This window comes from Cololabis saira, chromosome 8 (genome assembly GCF_033807715.1).
Source record: "Cololabis saira isolate AMF1-May2022 chromosome 8, fColSai1.1, whole genome shotgun sequence".
NCBI classification, from domain to species: Eukaryota; Metazoa; Chordata; class Actinopteri; order Beloniformes; family Belonidae; genus Cololabis; species Cololabis saira.
Window position 1 is genome coordinate 7283638 of NC_084594.1, and position 16495 is coordinate 7300132.

General features: G+C 41.6%; 1 protein-coding gene across 4 annotated transcripts in view; it reads right to left on the reverse strand.

The window, feature by feature from the left end:
• LOC133448269 (sarcolemmal membrane-associated protein-like) overlaps positions 1–16495 on the reverse strand; it is a 76758-nt gene that overhangs the window by 12897 nt on the left and 47366 nt on the right. For 2 of the 4 annotated variants that reach the window (XM_061726641.1, XM_061726642.1), the window contains exons 7-20: positions 14865–14936; positions 14626–14766; positions 14398–14535; positions 13176–13344; positions 11453–11503; positions 9755–9901; positions 6986–7048; positions 4569–4628; positions 4327–4401; positions 4166–4225; positions 3769–3828; positions 3469–3594; positions 3301–3375; positions 3120–3220 (exon numbers count right to left, since the gene is read on the reverse strand). In XM_061726641.1, the coding sequence (XP_061582625.1) occupies positions 3120–3220; positions 3301–3375; positions 3469–3594; positions 3769–3828; positions 4166–4225; positions 4327–4401; positions 4569–4628; positions 6986–7048; positions 9755–9901; positions 11453–11503; positions 13176–13344; positions 14398–14535; positions 14626–14766; positions 14865–14936 (1338 nt within the window). The remainder of the gene's footprint in view (positions 1–3119; positions 3221–3300; positions 3376–3468; positions 3595–3768; positions 3829–4165; positions 4226–4326; positions 4402–4568; positions 4629–6985; positions 7049–9754; positions 9902–11452; positions 11504–13175; positions 13345–14397; positions 14536–14625; positions 14767–14864; positions 14937–16495) is intronic. The other 2 variants (XM_061726643.1, XM_061726644.1) reach the window with 2 other exon arrangements.

Sequence of the window (16495 nt, forward strand, 5' to 3'; positions counted from 1 at the left end):
AGTTAAAATTGTCATGCAGTTTATATTTGTTTCTGTGGTGTGTATGCATCCTATTTTGATGCCATGTTTAAAAGTTACCATGGCGACCAGAGTCAGAGAGCATTAGGGGGCAGAGAGGATATTAGTCATGTTATGTTGTTGGCGCGATGTTAGGTTGTGCTAATGAAGTTGCATACGAGTACACAGTGGATTCATGTTTATTATTATATTTACAATATACCATTGTTTTTATGCCGGTCGTATCATTTTATTTTGTTGTATTTATCGGCCACACTTTGAAGGCCAGTCCGTGAAAATATTGTCTGACATTAATCCGGTCCTTGGCGCTAAAAAGGTTGGGGACCGCTGCTGTAGAGGAGGATGGCGGGGTGTTTTGTGTGCGGATGAGTTGAGGGGGGAATAGGGGAATAAAGAGATAGTTGGATATGGGGAGAATGGGGAGTTGGGAAGAGATTAGGGTGGAGTTAGGGGTGGGCGATATCACGATATTGGATGGTGAAAGATCTATCTTTCCAACGGCAGAGATCGTGGGATCGTCTAGGACCCATTCTATAAATTGCAGTTCTATGCTGATGCACCGATTCCCTTGTTTGTGTAGGAAAGATTTTCTACATAAACCAGCTTTCTACAGTAGAAAGTTGGAATACTAAACAGAAAGTAAATAAGAACGAAGAAACTGGTAAAAAAATGAAAACTGACAAAACGTCAGTTATTGAAACAAGTACAATCAGTCAAGATTTGTTTTTCTTTTTGAAAAAAAACTTCTAAACCTAATTTGGAAAGTTTGCACGGAAACCGCTTGCATGTCGGGTGGAAACACGACAAATCTGTTTAATCCCTAGAGGGGACTGGCGGAGCCAGGGTGAGACCCAAGCAGGCGATGGAAAGAGGTACCAGAAGCTGTTACCGTTTATCTCGTAAAGGACATGTACCGTTAAAGACAGTAGAAAATGAGGTGTTGAAACACCTGCTTAAAGTACCTGACCTGCGGTACGAGCTGCCGTAAATACTTTTCCAATTGTCTGTTTTATTTTTTCAATTTGAGATTGTGATAAAATCGAAAATCTATTAAAGGAGCTTGAGGCAGGATTGAGGCAGGATTTATGAAAAAAATTTGTATACGTTTTAAGTTTTCTAGTAATAATGTCAGATGAAGCGTTCCAAACCAAAACGAATGAGCCCTCTAGTGTATCTCTCCGTTGCCTTGAACAGGCTGTGTGCTGCAAAATGTGCTGCAATTCGGAGTCCGAATTTCCCGCGCTGTCCTGCGGATGTGACGTCACATGACGCTGCATGCACGTTCTCCCCGTTCTCCCCGTTCTCCCGTGCCAGCTTCGCTGTTGGCTGCAGTACCCCCAACGGCCGTCGTGGTGAAGGGTGGCGCTAGAGAGTCTCATTTTTTTAAAGGAGCCTCATGCTCCTTTAAAAAAATTAAATAATCGTGATATGTTATTTTTGCCATATTGCCCACCTCTATTTCAGAGTTTACGGAGATGAACTCAGCGTTTCTTCTTGTAGTAACCTCTCTACAGGCCTGAGCCAGCTGGTCAATTTAACATCTGTCAGTTATTGAAACAACTACAATCATTGAAGATTTGTTTTTCTCGCCCCATTTCTGCATCGAGGACGGCGGTACGCTGCTATCCTAGTTTAATAACGCGTCAGACGGCTTTATAACCCGATTTTAGTCTCTTTAAATCATTATCACCCTCAGAAACATGCTTTTTTTTCTATTTAAGATTGTGATCTTGTGATTTTATTTAAAAATTAAAGCTGCAAGCAGCGATGAACGGGCCCTCGCACTCACGGCCACGGCCCCCCATAAGCATATCAGAAAAAACACCATCCACGACTTCCTATGTCAAATCATACAAAATATATTGCAGAAAATCGGGACAACCAATCAGAAGAAGGGGCGGGGCTAATTCAGGCCAATGAAGGTCAAGGAGTCCATACAGAGTCCCATGACACCACCCACAACTTCCTATGTCAAACCATTCAAAAGTTATGGCAGAGAAAAGTATTCTAGGGGGCGCTGTTGAGCCGTTAGGCCACGCCCATTAATGCAAACCATGAAATATCAAATTTATCGCCAGGCCTGGCTTGCATGCAAAATTTGGTGACTTTTGGAGAACAATCAAATATGGACTAATCAGATGAAGGGGGGGCGCGCCTTTTGGCGTCTAGCGTCGCCACGGTAACACTTTTGAAAGAGAAAAGTAATGCGTGGTGTCGCAGGATGTAGACGCACGTTTTGATATATAACACACCTGGGGGCACGTTACGGTTCGGGCTGAATTAACTGCCGAAGGAATGGCATAAATTTCGCCAAAATGACACAACTTATTCAAAATGGCCGACATCCTGTTCGGTTTCGGCCATGGCGCCAAGAGACTTTTCTTTTAGTTGCGACATGATACAGGTGTGTACCGATTTTCGTTCATGTACGTCAAACCGTATTGTGGGGCTTGAGGCACAAAGTTTTTTCTGTCTGAACCAACCAGATGAAGGGGGGGTGCGCTTTTTGGCGTCTAGCGTCGCCACGGTAACGCTTTTGAAAGAGAAAAGTAATGCGTGTTGTCGCAGGATGGAGACGCACATTTTGATGTATAACACACTTGGGGGAACGTTGCGGTTCGGGCTGAATTAACTTTCGAATGAATGGCATAAATTTCGCCAAAATGACACAACTAATTCAAAATGGCCGACTTCCTGTTCGGTTTCGGGCATGACCCCAAGAGACTTTTCTTTAAGTTGCCACATGATACAGGTGTGTACCGATTTTCGTGCATGTACGTCAAACCGTATCGTGGGGCTTGAGGCACAAAGTTTTCAAGGGGGCGCTGTTGAGCCATTTTGCCACGCCCATTAATGCAAACCATTAAATATCAAATTTTTCGCCAGGCCTGACTTGGGTGCAAAATTTGGTGACTTTTTGGGCACGTTTAGGGGGGCAAAAAGGCCCTCCTTTCGTCAGAAGAACGAAAGAAAAAAGAAAAAAAAAATTCCTACAGATACAATAGGGCCTTCGCACTGAAGGTGCTCGGGCCCTAAAAATGGTGATATATTTCTGCCCCTAGTTTGGGGCGAGTGAGCTGGAGCCGGAGCCGGAGCCGTACCTCCTCCTGGGCCGAGTAGAGCTCCTCCCTGGTGCTGCAGATGGTGCTCTCTCTCTGCTCCCTCAGCGCCTCCATGTCGGCCTGCAGCTTCCCCAGCTGAGCTGCACAGATACAGGGACATAGCAGCATCTTAGATGACGACAGGTCCTCACATGTGACGGGGAACGTGGTTGCTACTCACTCTGCAGGTAGTGGATCTGTTTGGTCGACTCCTCCGTTAGTTTAGAGTTACTCCTCCTCTCCTCCTCCAGCAGAGCTACAAGCACAGCAACCGTTAAAGTTGGTCTTTTTCCACAGGGGATTCAAGTCAAACACCATCAGCGTTGAGGTCAGACTCGGTTTCAGTCACCTTGCAGCTCCAGACATTTCTGTTTGCCGGTGTTGGCTAAGTCCTGGGCCTCCAGGAGCTCTCTGTGGAGATGGTTGATGACCTGCTCCGTGTCTTCGGACTCCAAACCGGCCCGATGCAACTCGGCTGAAAAACACACATCCATCACACGCAATCTAGGTTCATTCTGTTTTCTCTAGCGTCAGCGATCTATGTCACAGTCTGCAAAAATGAAGTGATTGTCATTTTAAACTTCTAACATTGTTGTAAATATTCAGGCGTTTCTGAGTCGCCAGCCAGTTCGAGCTGCTGCCAAAGTACCTTTGAGCAAAGCTGCTCGGTTTTGTGGCTCGTTCAGCTCCTGGTCGTCCATGTTGCCGTCTGAAACACACCAACACATAATCAAATATCCCCCGACTACTTCAACACAAAAGATATTTCCAACACATCAGGCAACTGATGACTTCTGAACTTTATTTATTAACCAGCATGAAAATAAGAATATAAATATGTGCATTAATAAATGTTTCTACTCAAAAGATTACTTAGGATCCATGTTAAGACGAGTCTGCTACAAACTTCACATGAAACAAACCTGGAACGAGTTTTAAAGAATATTTTCCCACGAAAACAGAATGTAATTTTACTACTTAAAAGCAGAAAATAAAACCTGACAAATAATTTTATCCAAATATGAGAAATTCAGCATTTAACCGACCTGACGTGTCGTCGCTGCTGCGCTCTCTGCTGGGACTGAGCGTGTCCGACATGTCCGACTCTTTGGCAAAAAAAACAACAGGAATCGATTTAACTCTTTGCATTAAACCCGTATAATTTCCTGTTTCAGGCCGCGTGCGCGGTTCTGTGCGGCTCCTCTACCTCTGAGCCGGTCGGGGCTGGCCAGAATGTCGTCCTCTGCCGTCTGGTTGTTCTGCAGGTGGGCGTCCATCACTTCTGCAAACGTACCAGAACACACACAAGCGTCAGAAGCTCCCGTCAAGCTCGGCAGTGAAGATTCAGCTCTCTCTCTCAGTCAGCTATTAAACTATAGTTTGTTTTTTAGTTAGTTCTGAACTGCATGTGGATTCGAGAAGAGAGAGACAGCTGCTTTAGTTTCTTACCATCAAAGTTGGCCAACTTGTGGATGGAAGAGCTCACAGTCTCCTTCAGCTGTTTGACAGCTGTGAAGAGAAAACACAAGGAAAGGAAAGATATCAGTAAATATAAAAGGTTTAAGATGGATGCAAAACATAGAAATTGGACTTGGATGCATTCTCGTGTTCCAAACGCAGCGAATGGCCGGTGTCCAACTCACAATCCTGTGAAACAAGAACTGAAAGCCGTGTTTAGCGGTTTATGGTTGTTTACTGGTGGTGAGTAAGTCGGAACTAAAAATAAAGCCCAGTTTCCCAGAATCACATAGAAGTATACATGGACACTTAAAACTATATTTAATGTATTTCTAACAGTTAGACTCATATTTTGCTGACGACTGACTGCAGGACTCAGGACTGTAGGTTCTCTGCAACTGGCTGAAGAGACTGTGGTCAACTTTCTCTCCAAATGTGACAAAAGCACCGACTCCTCATGAATGAAAACCCGTCTCTAAAAGTAGCAGGACGCTCCTGCAGCTGCTGCAGCTGCTGCAGCTCCTGCAGCTGCTGACTCCTCCTGACTCCTCCAACCCCGGAGACCGACATACAGAGGTGATGCAGAGGAACTGGGCCTAGCTGCATCCTCATCTGGGCACATTTTTAGAGAGACGGAGGACGACATTTTACAGACGTGGCAGTAGGGGCTAATTTGAACTAAAGTGGAGCAAAAGAAAAAAGTTTGCTGTGATAATACAGATGCAGATACATCTCTATAAACCCTCTGAAATGGGGGGAAGGGGGCAATATGGCAAAAATATATAATAATACGATTTTTTAAAATAAAAAAATCATGATTTCGATTTTATTATGATCTTAAAATTGAAAAAAGAAAACAGACAATTGGAAAAGTATTTACGGCTGGGAAGCTCCTTTAAGCAGGCGTTTGAACCCCTCATTTTTGTACCGTCTTTAACGGTACCATGTCTTTTGCAAGATAAAAGGAAACAGCTTCTGGTAGCTCTTTCCACCGCCTGCTCGACTTGTCAAATGCCTGTTAATGTCTGTTTCTGGCCCTCAGCTGCTCATACTGCTCGGGGTGTTTCCTCTTCAGGCAATTAAAGAGATTCGTCGTGTTACCACCCGACGTGCGAACGGTTTCCGTGCAAACTTTCCAAATTACATGCTTGAGCTCGATCGGTTGTGGAAAATCCAAACCAATTCAAGATAATTGAAGTGGAATTTTTTGTGGGACCAACTCCATTTGGCTTTCAGCCGTCGCTCTCCATGCGCCACCGCTACACACACAAACAAGGGAGTCGGTGCATCAGGATAGAACTGCAATTTATAGAATGTGTCCTAGACGATCACGTTGTGATCCTTCACCATCTAATGTCGTCATATCGCCCACCACTACTCTGAAACATAAAAAAAAGGTCTTGCAAGGTAAAACTAGGCAACGTCTTTGCCACGCAACAAAAAAACAACCCACCACTCATGACAGGACCTTGGTTTTATGAACCTGCACGTGCTACACAACCGCCTGCAGTTGTTTGAATGTTGTGTAGCTGATATGGATGTCAAATAAACAACAAAAACATGGAAACTGCAAACTGACCAGAAAAATGGTTTGAAATGAACAGCTTCTCATCACTTTTGGGTAACATCTCACCTGCACAACATAATCGCTTCCCAAAGTGATGAGCTCTGCTTGCAGCTCGTATTTTTCCACAATACATTTGTGCAATAAATTCCACAATAAAGGCAGCATGCAGAGAACGAACTAAAGATGCGAACATCTGATCCCGATAGGGAAAGGAGAAAATCATCTTTAGATAAACCCTCAACAAGCTCTTGCAAACATCTTCAACAATGACACACCAGAGCATGAAGAACGAAATCTAATTCATTCTCATACCGTCGTTAATTTAGAAAGTGATGCAGCATATTTCAGCCCTGTGGGATAAATCTGCCCCTCCACTTCATCTCATCTGTCCCAGGAGACCCCTGCAAAGGTAATAATGTAGCAACATGACCCTCCTACACATACATGGAGCAGAAGGATACGTCTAACGTTACACCTGGGATGGCAGCGTCTCAAATTAAGCTTTAGGTTAATCAACCTGAACAAACTAAAGCACATCAAGGGAACGTATGAGAGAGATGCTCCTGGAGATATTCACGCAATAAAACACATAAAAAAGAGGAAGAAGCTGCCCATTTCTCAAAATTTCCTCCAAAATAACCAACACATACAAAGTACACGTGACGTAAGGAAGCAATACTACAAAGAAGCCTTTTCTTTGTCTTTCAACCAACTGAAGTCAAATGAAACTCATTGGATGCTGCATCAAATTAAGGACATCTTAAATTGTAAAAGGAAGAAAAGAGGGGTTGTGGAGAGAAATGCTGATGTGAAGTGTGTTAATCATCATGTTTGTACTCACGCGGACATTCAATCAACTGTTGGATTCTAGTCGAGTCTCCTCCACTGTTGACATGACAGTTGTCTGATAGAAACACAGATACTGACATTATAAATACGACTGCCAGGCTTGTTTGTTTATCCGTAAATTTTCATTGATTCTGCTCAAATATTTGCTTACAGACAAATTGAACGAATCTAATTTAGATTTTTTCAGGTCATATATGGATGCTCAAGTGCATCTTTAGCCATTCATTCAAGATCAAAAAGTTAAATCTGGATTAAATAAGCAGAATCATAAAAAAATCCGGAGCACCAACTTGCTCAAAAACTGTACAAGGCTTCGATTTAGAAAACATGTCCACAGACCCAACCCTGCATTATATGAGACGAGTAAAGCCACAGAGAGGAAGTCGTGACGAGAATGGACACACAGATACAGGCAGGTAGAAAGCATGGCGATGCCGAAGACTTACGGACACAAACAAGGACCAGAGAGACAGAAACACGCTTGTGAGAAACGACAGGAAGGAAATCAAAGCCATACAAGCTGGCATTTCTAGAAAGTTAAAGTTAATCCTCCTCAGCAGCAGTTTACAGACAGGCAAACTTCAGTGTCACCTCACAACTTAATGGGGAAAACATATCCAACGGCTTCTTTATTCTTTATCTAGAGTCTTTTTTTTTTCTATTTTTATATCGGAGCAAAATCGTCAGACTCATGGAGCAACAAGTTATATGATGTTAACTTCCGTTTACGAGACCCGACCCAAGCCAAGATGTTCAACAACATTTCAAGGAAATCTGAAACCCTCCTCAAGTTCATGTAAAACTGGCTGCTTGTTGCTGAAAACAACTTCTGAATTAAAGTGTATTTTAGCAAGAACAAATATTCCTCTGGACCAACGTCAGAAGACAATGAGACGGAGCTGCAGCTCAGGAGGTTGAATGATCTTCTATCAAAGTGTTTCCCGTTTGATCTCCAACCAAACATCAGAAAAGAAGCTCATAATGACCTGCAATTAACTGCTTTGAAAAAAGGCATCCAAATAATTGATCTAATGAGATGGGTGACAGAAAAAAATTAAAATTTATACATAGCACATAGCACTGTCATGGCGCTAGTACGAGCCGGCTGCCGGTCCTCTGCTCTGCGTTTGAATGAGAATGTATGTTGTGATCGCTGTGCTGGCAGATCTGATTTATTATACTAGTTGTGTGTGTGACTGATTCTGTGAGCAGTTGACCACTCTTAAATTTCCTTCGGGATTAATAAAGTACATCTATCTATCTATCTATCTATCTAAAATTTGGGATAAGTGACGTATGAAAGAAGTTTAAAACTCAAGACACAAATCCTCACGAGCCTCACATTTCGGAAAATACAATCCAAGTGTAACAGCAAATAAAATTACTACACACAACCATTATTTCACAAGAACCAAAACAAAATGCAGAAGTGATGTTAAGAGGAAGAAAAAAAACTATGTAAACCCTAACCGGGTGGATCTTCTCATGACCCTGTGTGGGAGTAGCGAACGTGGCGTCTGCTTCCTCTGGAGTTAAGAGATACAAATCACTCATTAATTCCCCCTCAGCAAGCACAAGTCCTCAAATAAAACAAATAAATAAATAAAAGCTACATCAGACAGGAAAGGCTTTAATCATGACAGCGTTGGTGAGGTTTGCCTGGTTAAATCTGACCAAACCACAAGACTTCTGGAAGAAATAAAAGACCAAACGTGGAGACGTCTGCCCATAATTAAACCCTATCCACAGATGAGTCTTTAAACGGGATAACGATGCCAAGCTCGTCAGGAAATCTACGACAGAATGACTGAAGAAGAAGAAGAAAAGGAAGAAGAAAAAGGTGTAGTTTAAGTCCAGACCTCAACCTGACTCAAACGCCCTAAAATAGCTGCGTAAAGTGATTATGTAAAGAAAAATTATACCCAAATCTTCCAGAAGAAACAGTTACAACAGTAAACAGATTGATAATCAGGAAAATTATTACTAAAGAGGATTATAAAGTTGCTGCTGCTAAAAGTGGCTCTAAAAGCTACTGAATTGAATAAGGATTAAATCAATTTTTACAAGGTTTTGAAACATGAAACTGACAGAGGCCTTTGTTTCATTTACCGTATTGTCCCGAATATAAGATGACCCCGATTATAAGACGACCCCCTCTTTTTCAAGACTCAAGTTGGAAGAAAGACTTTTTGAACACCAAATTCAATTTTTATACAGAAAATAATTACAGTACATCTGAAACAAATGATTATAACAATATATTCGAGAGAAAAAGCATGTTATTTTGCCTCATTGAAATCATTATCTTGAAGTTTGCATCATAACTTCTCCTCAGCTGTCAGTTTACCTGCCGAACTTCCACCCCCTTTTTTCCAGATTGTCGCTACGTTTCTCCACTTTCTGTTATCTCTTCTCTTATTTTCTTCTCTTTTCTTTCTTATACTATTTTTTATTTTTCTTCTTCGTGACAGGGGTTCGCTTTGGCCTGGGGAGTTAAGTTCAGCATTCGCTTTAAAGATATCTGGCGCCATCTAGCGTTGTGAATGGGTATAACGTCTAGACGCCGAATGTAAGACGACCCCCACTTTTTCAGTCTTATTTCAATGCAAAAAACACCGTCTTATTTTCAGGCCAATACGGTAGTTGTAATTGTCTAGATTACATTCTTTCTTCTTTTTCTTAAATTTCAAAAAGACCAAAACCTGCCAGTTACAGTCCTGCACAGAGATCAAACGGTTATTATGATAATCAAACCGACTACCATCAATATCTTCATCTGGCCCAACTGCACCATCATCGGTGTCTGTATCCCCCTCATCCTCGTCTTCGTCCTCGCTCTCAGGTTTCTGCAGGCTCTGTTTGTCTTCGACAGGCTCCTCTACCGGTCCGTGGGAGACAATGTCGACATCTGTCATGTGACCAGATCAGACATATACCATTTTGTCGTAACTTTCACGAGCCAGACACGTGCAAAAGAACAGAGTCTAAATGATGGCAGATGGCTACTGTGGCAAAAGTGTTGGAGTGTGACGGAAACCTGTGGTGCTCATGGTAAAAGTGGCATCATTCAATCACCAGAAATCACCAGAAAAATCAGTGACCCAAAGCTTCTTTTTTTTTTTTCCCCAGAAGAAGACCTAAGCAACGGATAGTTTTGAAACCATGGAGAGAAAAATAAAAAATAAAACAAATCATCCAACAAGCCCAGTTTTCACCTGACAGAGTGCCAACAATCCCCTCAGACAGCATGCCTCAGAAGCAAACGCATCCAGTGGCTCGGTGTGCGCGAGAGAACGATTTCTGTCCCCACTTTTTTTATTCAGAGCAACCTTTTCTGGCGCCGACAGAAGTCGGAACAAAGTCCAGTTCTTTTAGCAGATTCATGGACGGACAGACGTCCTTTCTGAACGCAACAAAACACATGCATGCTGCAGGTGCCGCTTCACAGGATGAAAACAACTCTAATTTACCGTTTTCATTTGAAACTCTTTTTACTGTCCAAGGCACAAAATAAGCTCATCATACCATGAACCTAATCGCAGAGTCTCTTGTGTAACTGAGGCGGTGATAATATATACCCGAATGCAATAACCTGTCTCTTTGAAAGTGCAACAACCTTTGCCCGCTAAATACCTCACGTATTTTTGCACATATAAATATTATCAATTTTTTGTGTTTACTATTTTTACTTCTTTCTTCTACATTGCTCATTTTTCTACATTTTATATTGCTCTTTTTTTAATTATTTAGCTATTTATTGGTTATTTCTATTTTAATTTTTGGTGTGTGTTTGGCTGCTGCACGTTTTAATTTCTCCTCTGGGAGACCAATAAAGTCTTCTATTCTATTCTATATCAGAATAAATAACAAGAAAAGTTTTTTTCCCGCTGAAGTACAATAAAGATTTCTGTTTTCAAAGTTTTAGTCTGAACTTTTATATATTTCTTTGCAGTGAAGCCTGCTAGAAATCTGGTTTCATTTTGGGGATGAATTAAAAATGCAACTGAAAATAATTAATGTTTCTGTCGTTTCTTCATGATTTCAGGCCATTTACCGTCTAAAAGAACTGATTACCTCTTTTAAACAGTTCCTGGCGTTTTAAAACCAGCTGCCAGTTTGTTTTTATTGTTTCCCCCCCAGGTTAGAAATCAATTCTAAATATGTAGATAAATATCTGAGTGTATATGGATGTTCACAAAACATTATGTCCCCGACCCGAGGACCCCGAAAACCTTCGAGAAGATGGAAAAATAGAAAATGAAATGCCAGATTTCCACGTGAAAGACAGATGAGAGAGAGATGAGAGCAGTGGCCACAGTTAGGGAGCAGTGGGCTTCATGCAGGAAGTTGTCATGCATGGTTAGTGCAGAATGAGGTGGTGAAGTTAGCGGCCACAGGCACACGACAGAGCGGCGGAGCGGTGCGGTTCCCAGAGCAGACCGCAAACACGTGCACTCACCAAGACTGTTGTTTTCTTTAACGCTTTTCTCTTGTAGCTGCTCTAACCGCACTGTGAACAACAACAACGACAACAAGAACAACAGCAGGAGAAAGTGTTGGATTATGGGAACTCCCAGATACATTTTGGTCCAGCCGCCAGCTGCTTTGTTAGTTCTTGTGTTGAGCCGACGGTTGGTGATGCAGTAGCTGACCTACGGTGGGTAAGGAAAGTATTCAGGGGAATCTTATTTCTCATAGTCTGGGAGTAATTTATGTGTTTTTTGGCAAACTCTATGCGGGTTCAGCCACAGTTATCTTTGGGCTCTTCTCGCACGATTGCTCAGATGTCTGGACGGCCAGGTCTGGGAAGAGTTTTGGTCGTCCCAAGCTTCTTCTATTTAAGGATTATGGAGGCCACTGTGCTCTTACTGTGGATTCACTACAAAAGCGTCATGGGCGTCCGACTGCCATTCATTGTTTATGAAAGCTAGCTGCAAGAGGCGTTGGAGGCGTACAGAGCGTCAATTTGAAGTTGAGAGAATCTCAACTTTATGTAAAAGAGCAGCGTTGACGCCAAGGCAGCGTCCAATCACAGACCGGGATTCCCAAAGCAAGAAGCCTCAATGCACGTTGTACTTCAGTAGAAATGTACTCTTTAACATGTATACGTGAGCATAGCTGTGCACTAACAAACTTATTTGATCAGGAATTAATATATTTCATCCAGCAAACTGACATTTTTACTGATTTGACTGCCGTTTTTACCTGAATTAAATGTTTCTACCTGAACTCTGCTCATGTGAAACACGCAACTGATGGTTGAGGAGCTGGATGGTCTGAACTATTTTATTTGCTACATCGATCCAATGCAAAATAATAAAAAAAAAAAAAAAAAAAAAAAAAAAAACGTGCTTATTAATCACAAAACACAGTTTCAACATTATGACCAAATCCTCTACGACCCGGTGTGTCAGTGTTCACCACAGACAGACTGCAGCTTCACCGGGACCAACAGCTCGCCCATGATTGATGTTCATCCAGGACCAACCTGGTTAAGGAGCATCAAACTCACTCTTTCCTTCGCTGAAATAACGCTGAAATATAAAGAAGGCTTCCCAAAGTGTGATCCATGGTCAAAGAGGAAACCGAAGATGTGCACATTTATATATAGATACATGTAGGCTGTGTGTGTGCCTTCCCTAATCAACTCCCATAAGTTTAATTAAACTGATCAGTGAAGGAGCAGAACCATCTCAAGGAGGATCAGGAGAAATGGACAGCATGCGAGTTAAATATGAGCGTCACAGCAAAGGCTCTGAATACTTCTGATGTGATATTTCAGTTTTTCTTTTTTAATAAATTTGCAAAAACTTTCTAAATTTCTGTTCTTTTCTGTCAAGATGGGGTGCTGAGTGAACATTACTGAGAAATAAAATAAACTTTTTTGATTTTAGCAAATGGCTGCAATGAAAAAGAGGGAAAATTTAAAGGGGTCTGAATACTTTCCATACCCACTGTACAAGAACTTAGAAGTAGGACTGTGTTTCTGTTTCGTTATCATATTATGGGCCATAACGCTCTAATAAACCCACGTTGTGTGGAATAAACACCTTTTTAGGCACAAAAAGTAAAAATCAAACTTAAGGTTTGGGTGAAAATTACACCCCCGAAGCTAGTAAGACGTGAGGGAATAAAATGTAGGTCCCCGTGTTTGAGACGATGAAGCAGCTGTGTATTTGTACCCTGCAGGGCAGCGAGTCTCTCGTTGGTGAAGTCGTTGTCGGCCTGCAGGGCCTCGATACGAGCCTGGAGAACCTGCTCCTTATCCTCCATCTCCTCAATGCGCATCTCCAACTCCCTCTTCTCCGTCGCCCCCCGCTGAGTCAGCTCTTCCTGCCGGCCCTCCGCCGCCTGGAGGAGAACGGAGGACGAAAAAACACGGGTGAGAGAAGAAGAGGACAGAGGGCGTAAAAGCAGTGTTTAAGGAGTGTGACCTACCATAGGACAAGTCCGCCTATGTATAGTTTTACATTTCTGCCTGCTATACTGCCATTTTATGGAGTATTTTTATTTTCTATGCATCAAAACAACAAAAAGCCAATGTTTAATAATCATACTAACCAAATAAATTGCTAACAAATGCAAATAACTACCCAAAAAATGTAAATGTAATCTTACACATATTTTTCTAAATACAGAAATCTTACAGCTAGATCCCTCAAAACTGTCAATGGAAAAAAGTAACACAGAAGCCTTTCAAACCCCAAGAAATTTATCTGGAATGAATTCATACTTTAGTTTTTGAGATAAATCATTTTATATGTTGCGTTCTGATATCTCGTCTTCATCCGGCGCTGAACTCAGCTTCGCTCACGGTAAAACCATGATGTGTGTGTGTGGGTTTGTATAGTGAGCGTGTAGTGTGTGTATGGTGTGTGTAGGTTGTCACTGGGTAATCTTTAGTGAAAATGTCTGATAAAAAGCATGAACGAAAGCTCAAACTCAAACAGACTATTTTTCCCCGGGGAAAAACCTGGACTAAACTGAACCTGGACTAAACAAGACCAAGACCAAACTGCTGGGAATGACGTCACCTCCCTTTTTGTGGAAGTGGCGTGAAAAAAATCCCAACCTGATGACACGCTGACAACGTATAAATACGTATTTAACCTGCAATTTCAATTATGAAGATTTCCGCAATTTTACAGGATTATTATGGGATTTTTCCAAACCATTTGATGGATTAAAACTCCGGGACACTAAATGCAGGATATGCAAATGAAACTCTTCCTGTTTAACATGCAGAAAGAATTATTGCTCTGTTTTATTTGGTTGTAATTGTACATTTTGAAAATTAATATGCAAAACGGAGCGCCGGCGCTCCAGCCGGTCATAAAGGGTTAACACGAAGAGAAGAGAAATAGTCACAATTCAAAACAACATTTCCTGCGTTTCTCCACCTACCTTGATTTTGTCGGTGAGTTCTTTGATCTCGTTGACGGCAGCGTTGTACTTGTTGGCCAGCTCCCTCAGCTCCTCCTGATTCCTCTCGGACATCTCCTTCAGGTGCGTGCACTCGTCCTCCGTGTTGCTGAGCGAGCGCTGCACAAACCAGAGCCAGAGCAGGAAAAGAAAGAGTCACAAAGATCCTCTAGATGCTATGAAGGACCACCTCCACTTTCTCCGTCGTACCTCCACCTCCGACAACTTCCGGACCACCTCGATCTTCTCCTGCAGGACTCTCCTCAGGGACTCTTTCGCTGTCGTCTCATAGTTGTGTTTGTCCTCCTGAAGAGCCAAAAGCTCTTTCCGCATTCCCTCCTCCGTCTGCGACTGCCGGAGAATTTTCAAAAGTTTAACAATTTTTCATCTAATTTAAATTTAGATCAGATATTGAACGATGACGACACCTTCAGCGTCCTGACTATTACCTTGGAGTAAGACTGTAACTGGCTGCCCATCACCTCCAGTCTGGACAGCAGGCGGTCCTCATCTATTAGAGCCTGGTGACACACACACACAAGTTTAAAGTGCCGCTTATATTATATGAGATTAGAGAGGTATGATAAAGCTGCTCGAGTTTATTTGCTTGTTTTATTGCCACTATTCTTTACTCAAGCAAAACCAATAATCATAAATCGTTCCTATTATGGGATCAAAACTTTTTATGTTAAAATTAAACAAATTAATCCAAGTATATGAAATGAAATACTGTGTTGATAAGTGATGATGAAGCAGCAAACCTTGTAATATGTCGCATAAATAAACATTCAAATGACAACTTTATGACACTTTATGTTGCTTTTATTTTCTTATATGCCTGCTGGGTATTTTAAGTTGAGCTGCTGTCTTTATTTAATTCAAATTTATGTTTAAATTAGCACTTTTTTACTAGTTAATAGTTGAACTATCATTACTTGATTGTTCAACCTACCTCAAAGAGAACTGCTCTGTTTAAGTGCTAAATGATAAAATAAGGTGAATAAAATAAAAAAATGGGGGAAAACTTGGATCTTCTTATTTTGCATTTGTTTATTTTTTTAATTTGTTACAAAAGTATCGGGGCCAAAAAAACCTGATCAGGACGTCCCTAGATACAACAGGCCTAAACTTGTCCTTAAATGACAAAAGCTAAAGTTATGTGGTCTTGTGTCCAGTAGAACCAGGGTCGTCTCATGGACACATAAAACCATTACTGACCAGGTTACATTTCACAAATACTTAGGAACCTGGCGAGATAAATGACAATCTTACTCACATTATGTCAACGCAAGACTTGGTTTTCTGCAAATAAATCATTCATTTATTTACATCCGCTGCCAAACCACTAATTGTTCCAATTACCATCCTTCCCTGATTTAATTATGGGGACACAATCTCCCATCATGCAATCAAAGGATCTGTTGTCATTTTGAATAAAACTAGACACAATCTGCCATTATGCAATTCAATTAGTCACAAACGCTTCATTCAGGACTCTATCAGCTTTATTCTCCTTAATTACTCCACGTAATATTAACTGGTTCACTCTTATCTATAAAAACTCTCAGAAGACACTCTCCTCTGTGTTTTTTTTTTTTTTTTGGCACTTGCCAGGCCAACATAGTAAATAAGAATCAGTTTTTAATGTCCTTGCCTGGTTAAATAAAGGTTAGGCCTAACGGGCTGGTCGAGAGGCGAGTCGGTGAGCAGTCAAAGCAAGAGCAGGTCTCATTTCCTAAATTGTTGCTGCAAACCTATGCTAATATTTACAGTAAGTTATAGTGTGAGTTGTTGCATGACATTGTTACTGTGCTGTATTTTTTACATCTCAACACCGGAGACGCCTGGTGGAGTGACATCTAGGGGAGGAGGAAGGTGGAAACCATCCGTTCTTGTTTCTTACACCAGCGGTGGAAACGTTGATTTTCTGGTGATATGCTGCCACCATCAGGTCTGGAGTTGCATTGTTACAATTCCAAGCCTGCCTTTAAAACTATTTTCAAACTGTTATGTAATTAAAACCTTGTTAGAAAAACTGAACATAATTAATCAGTGCGTTGAGCTTTTGAAAGATTAAGAT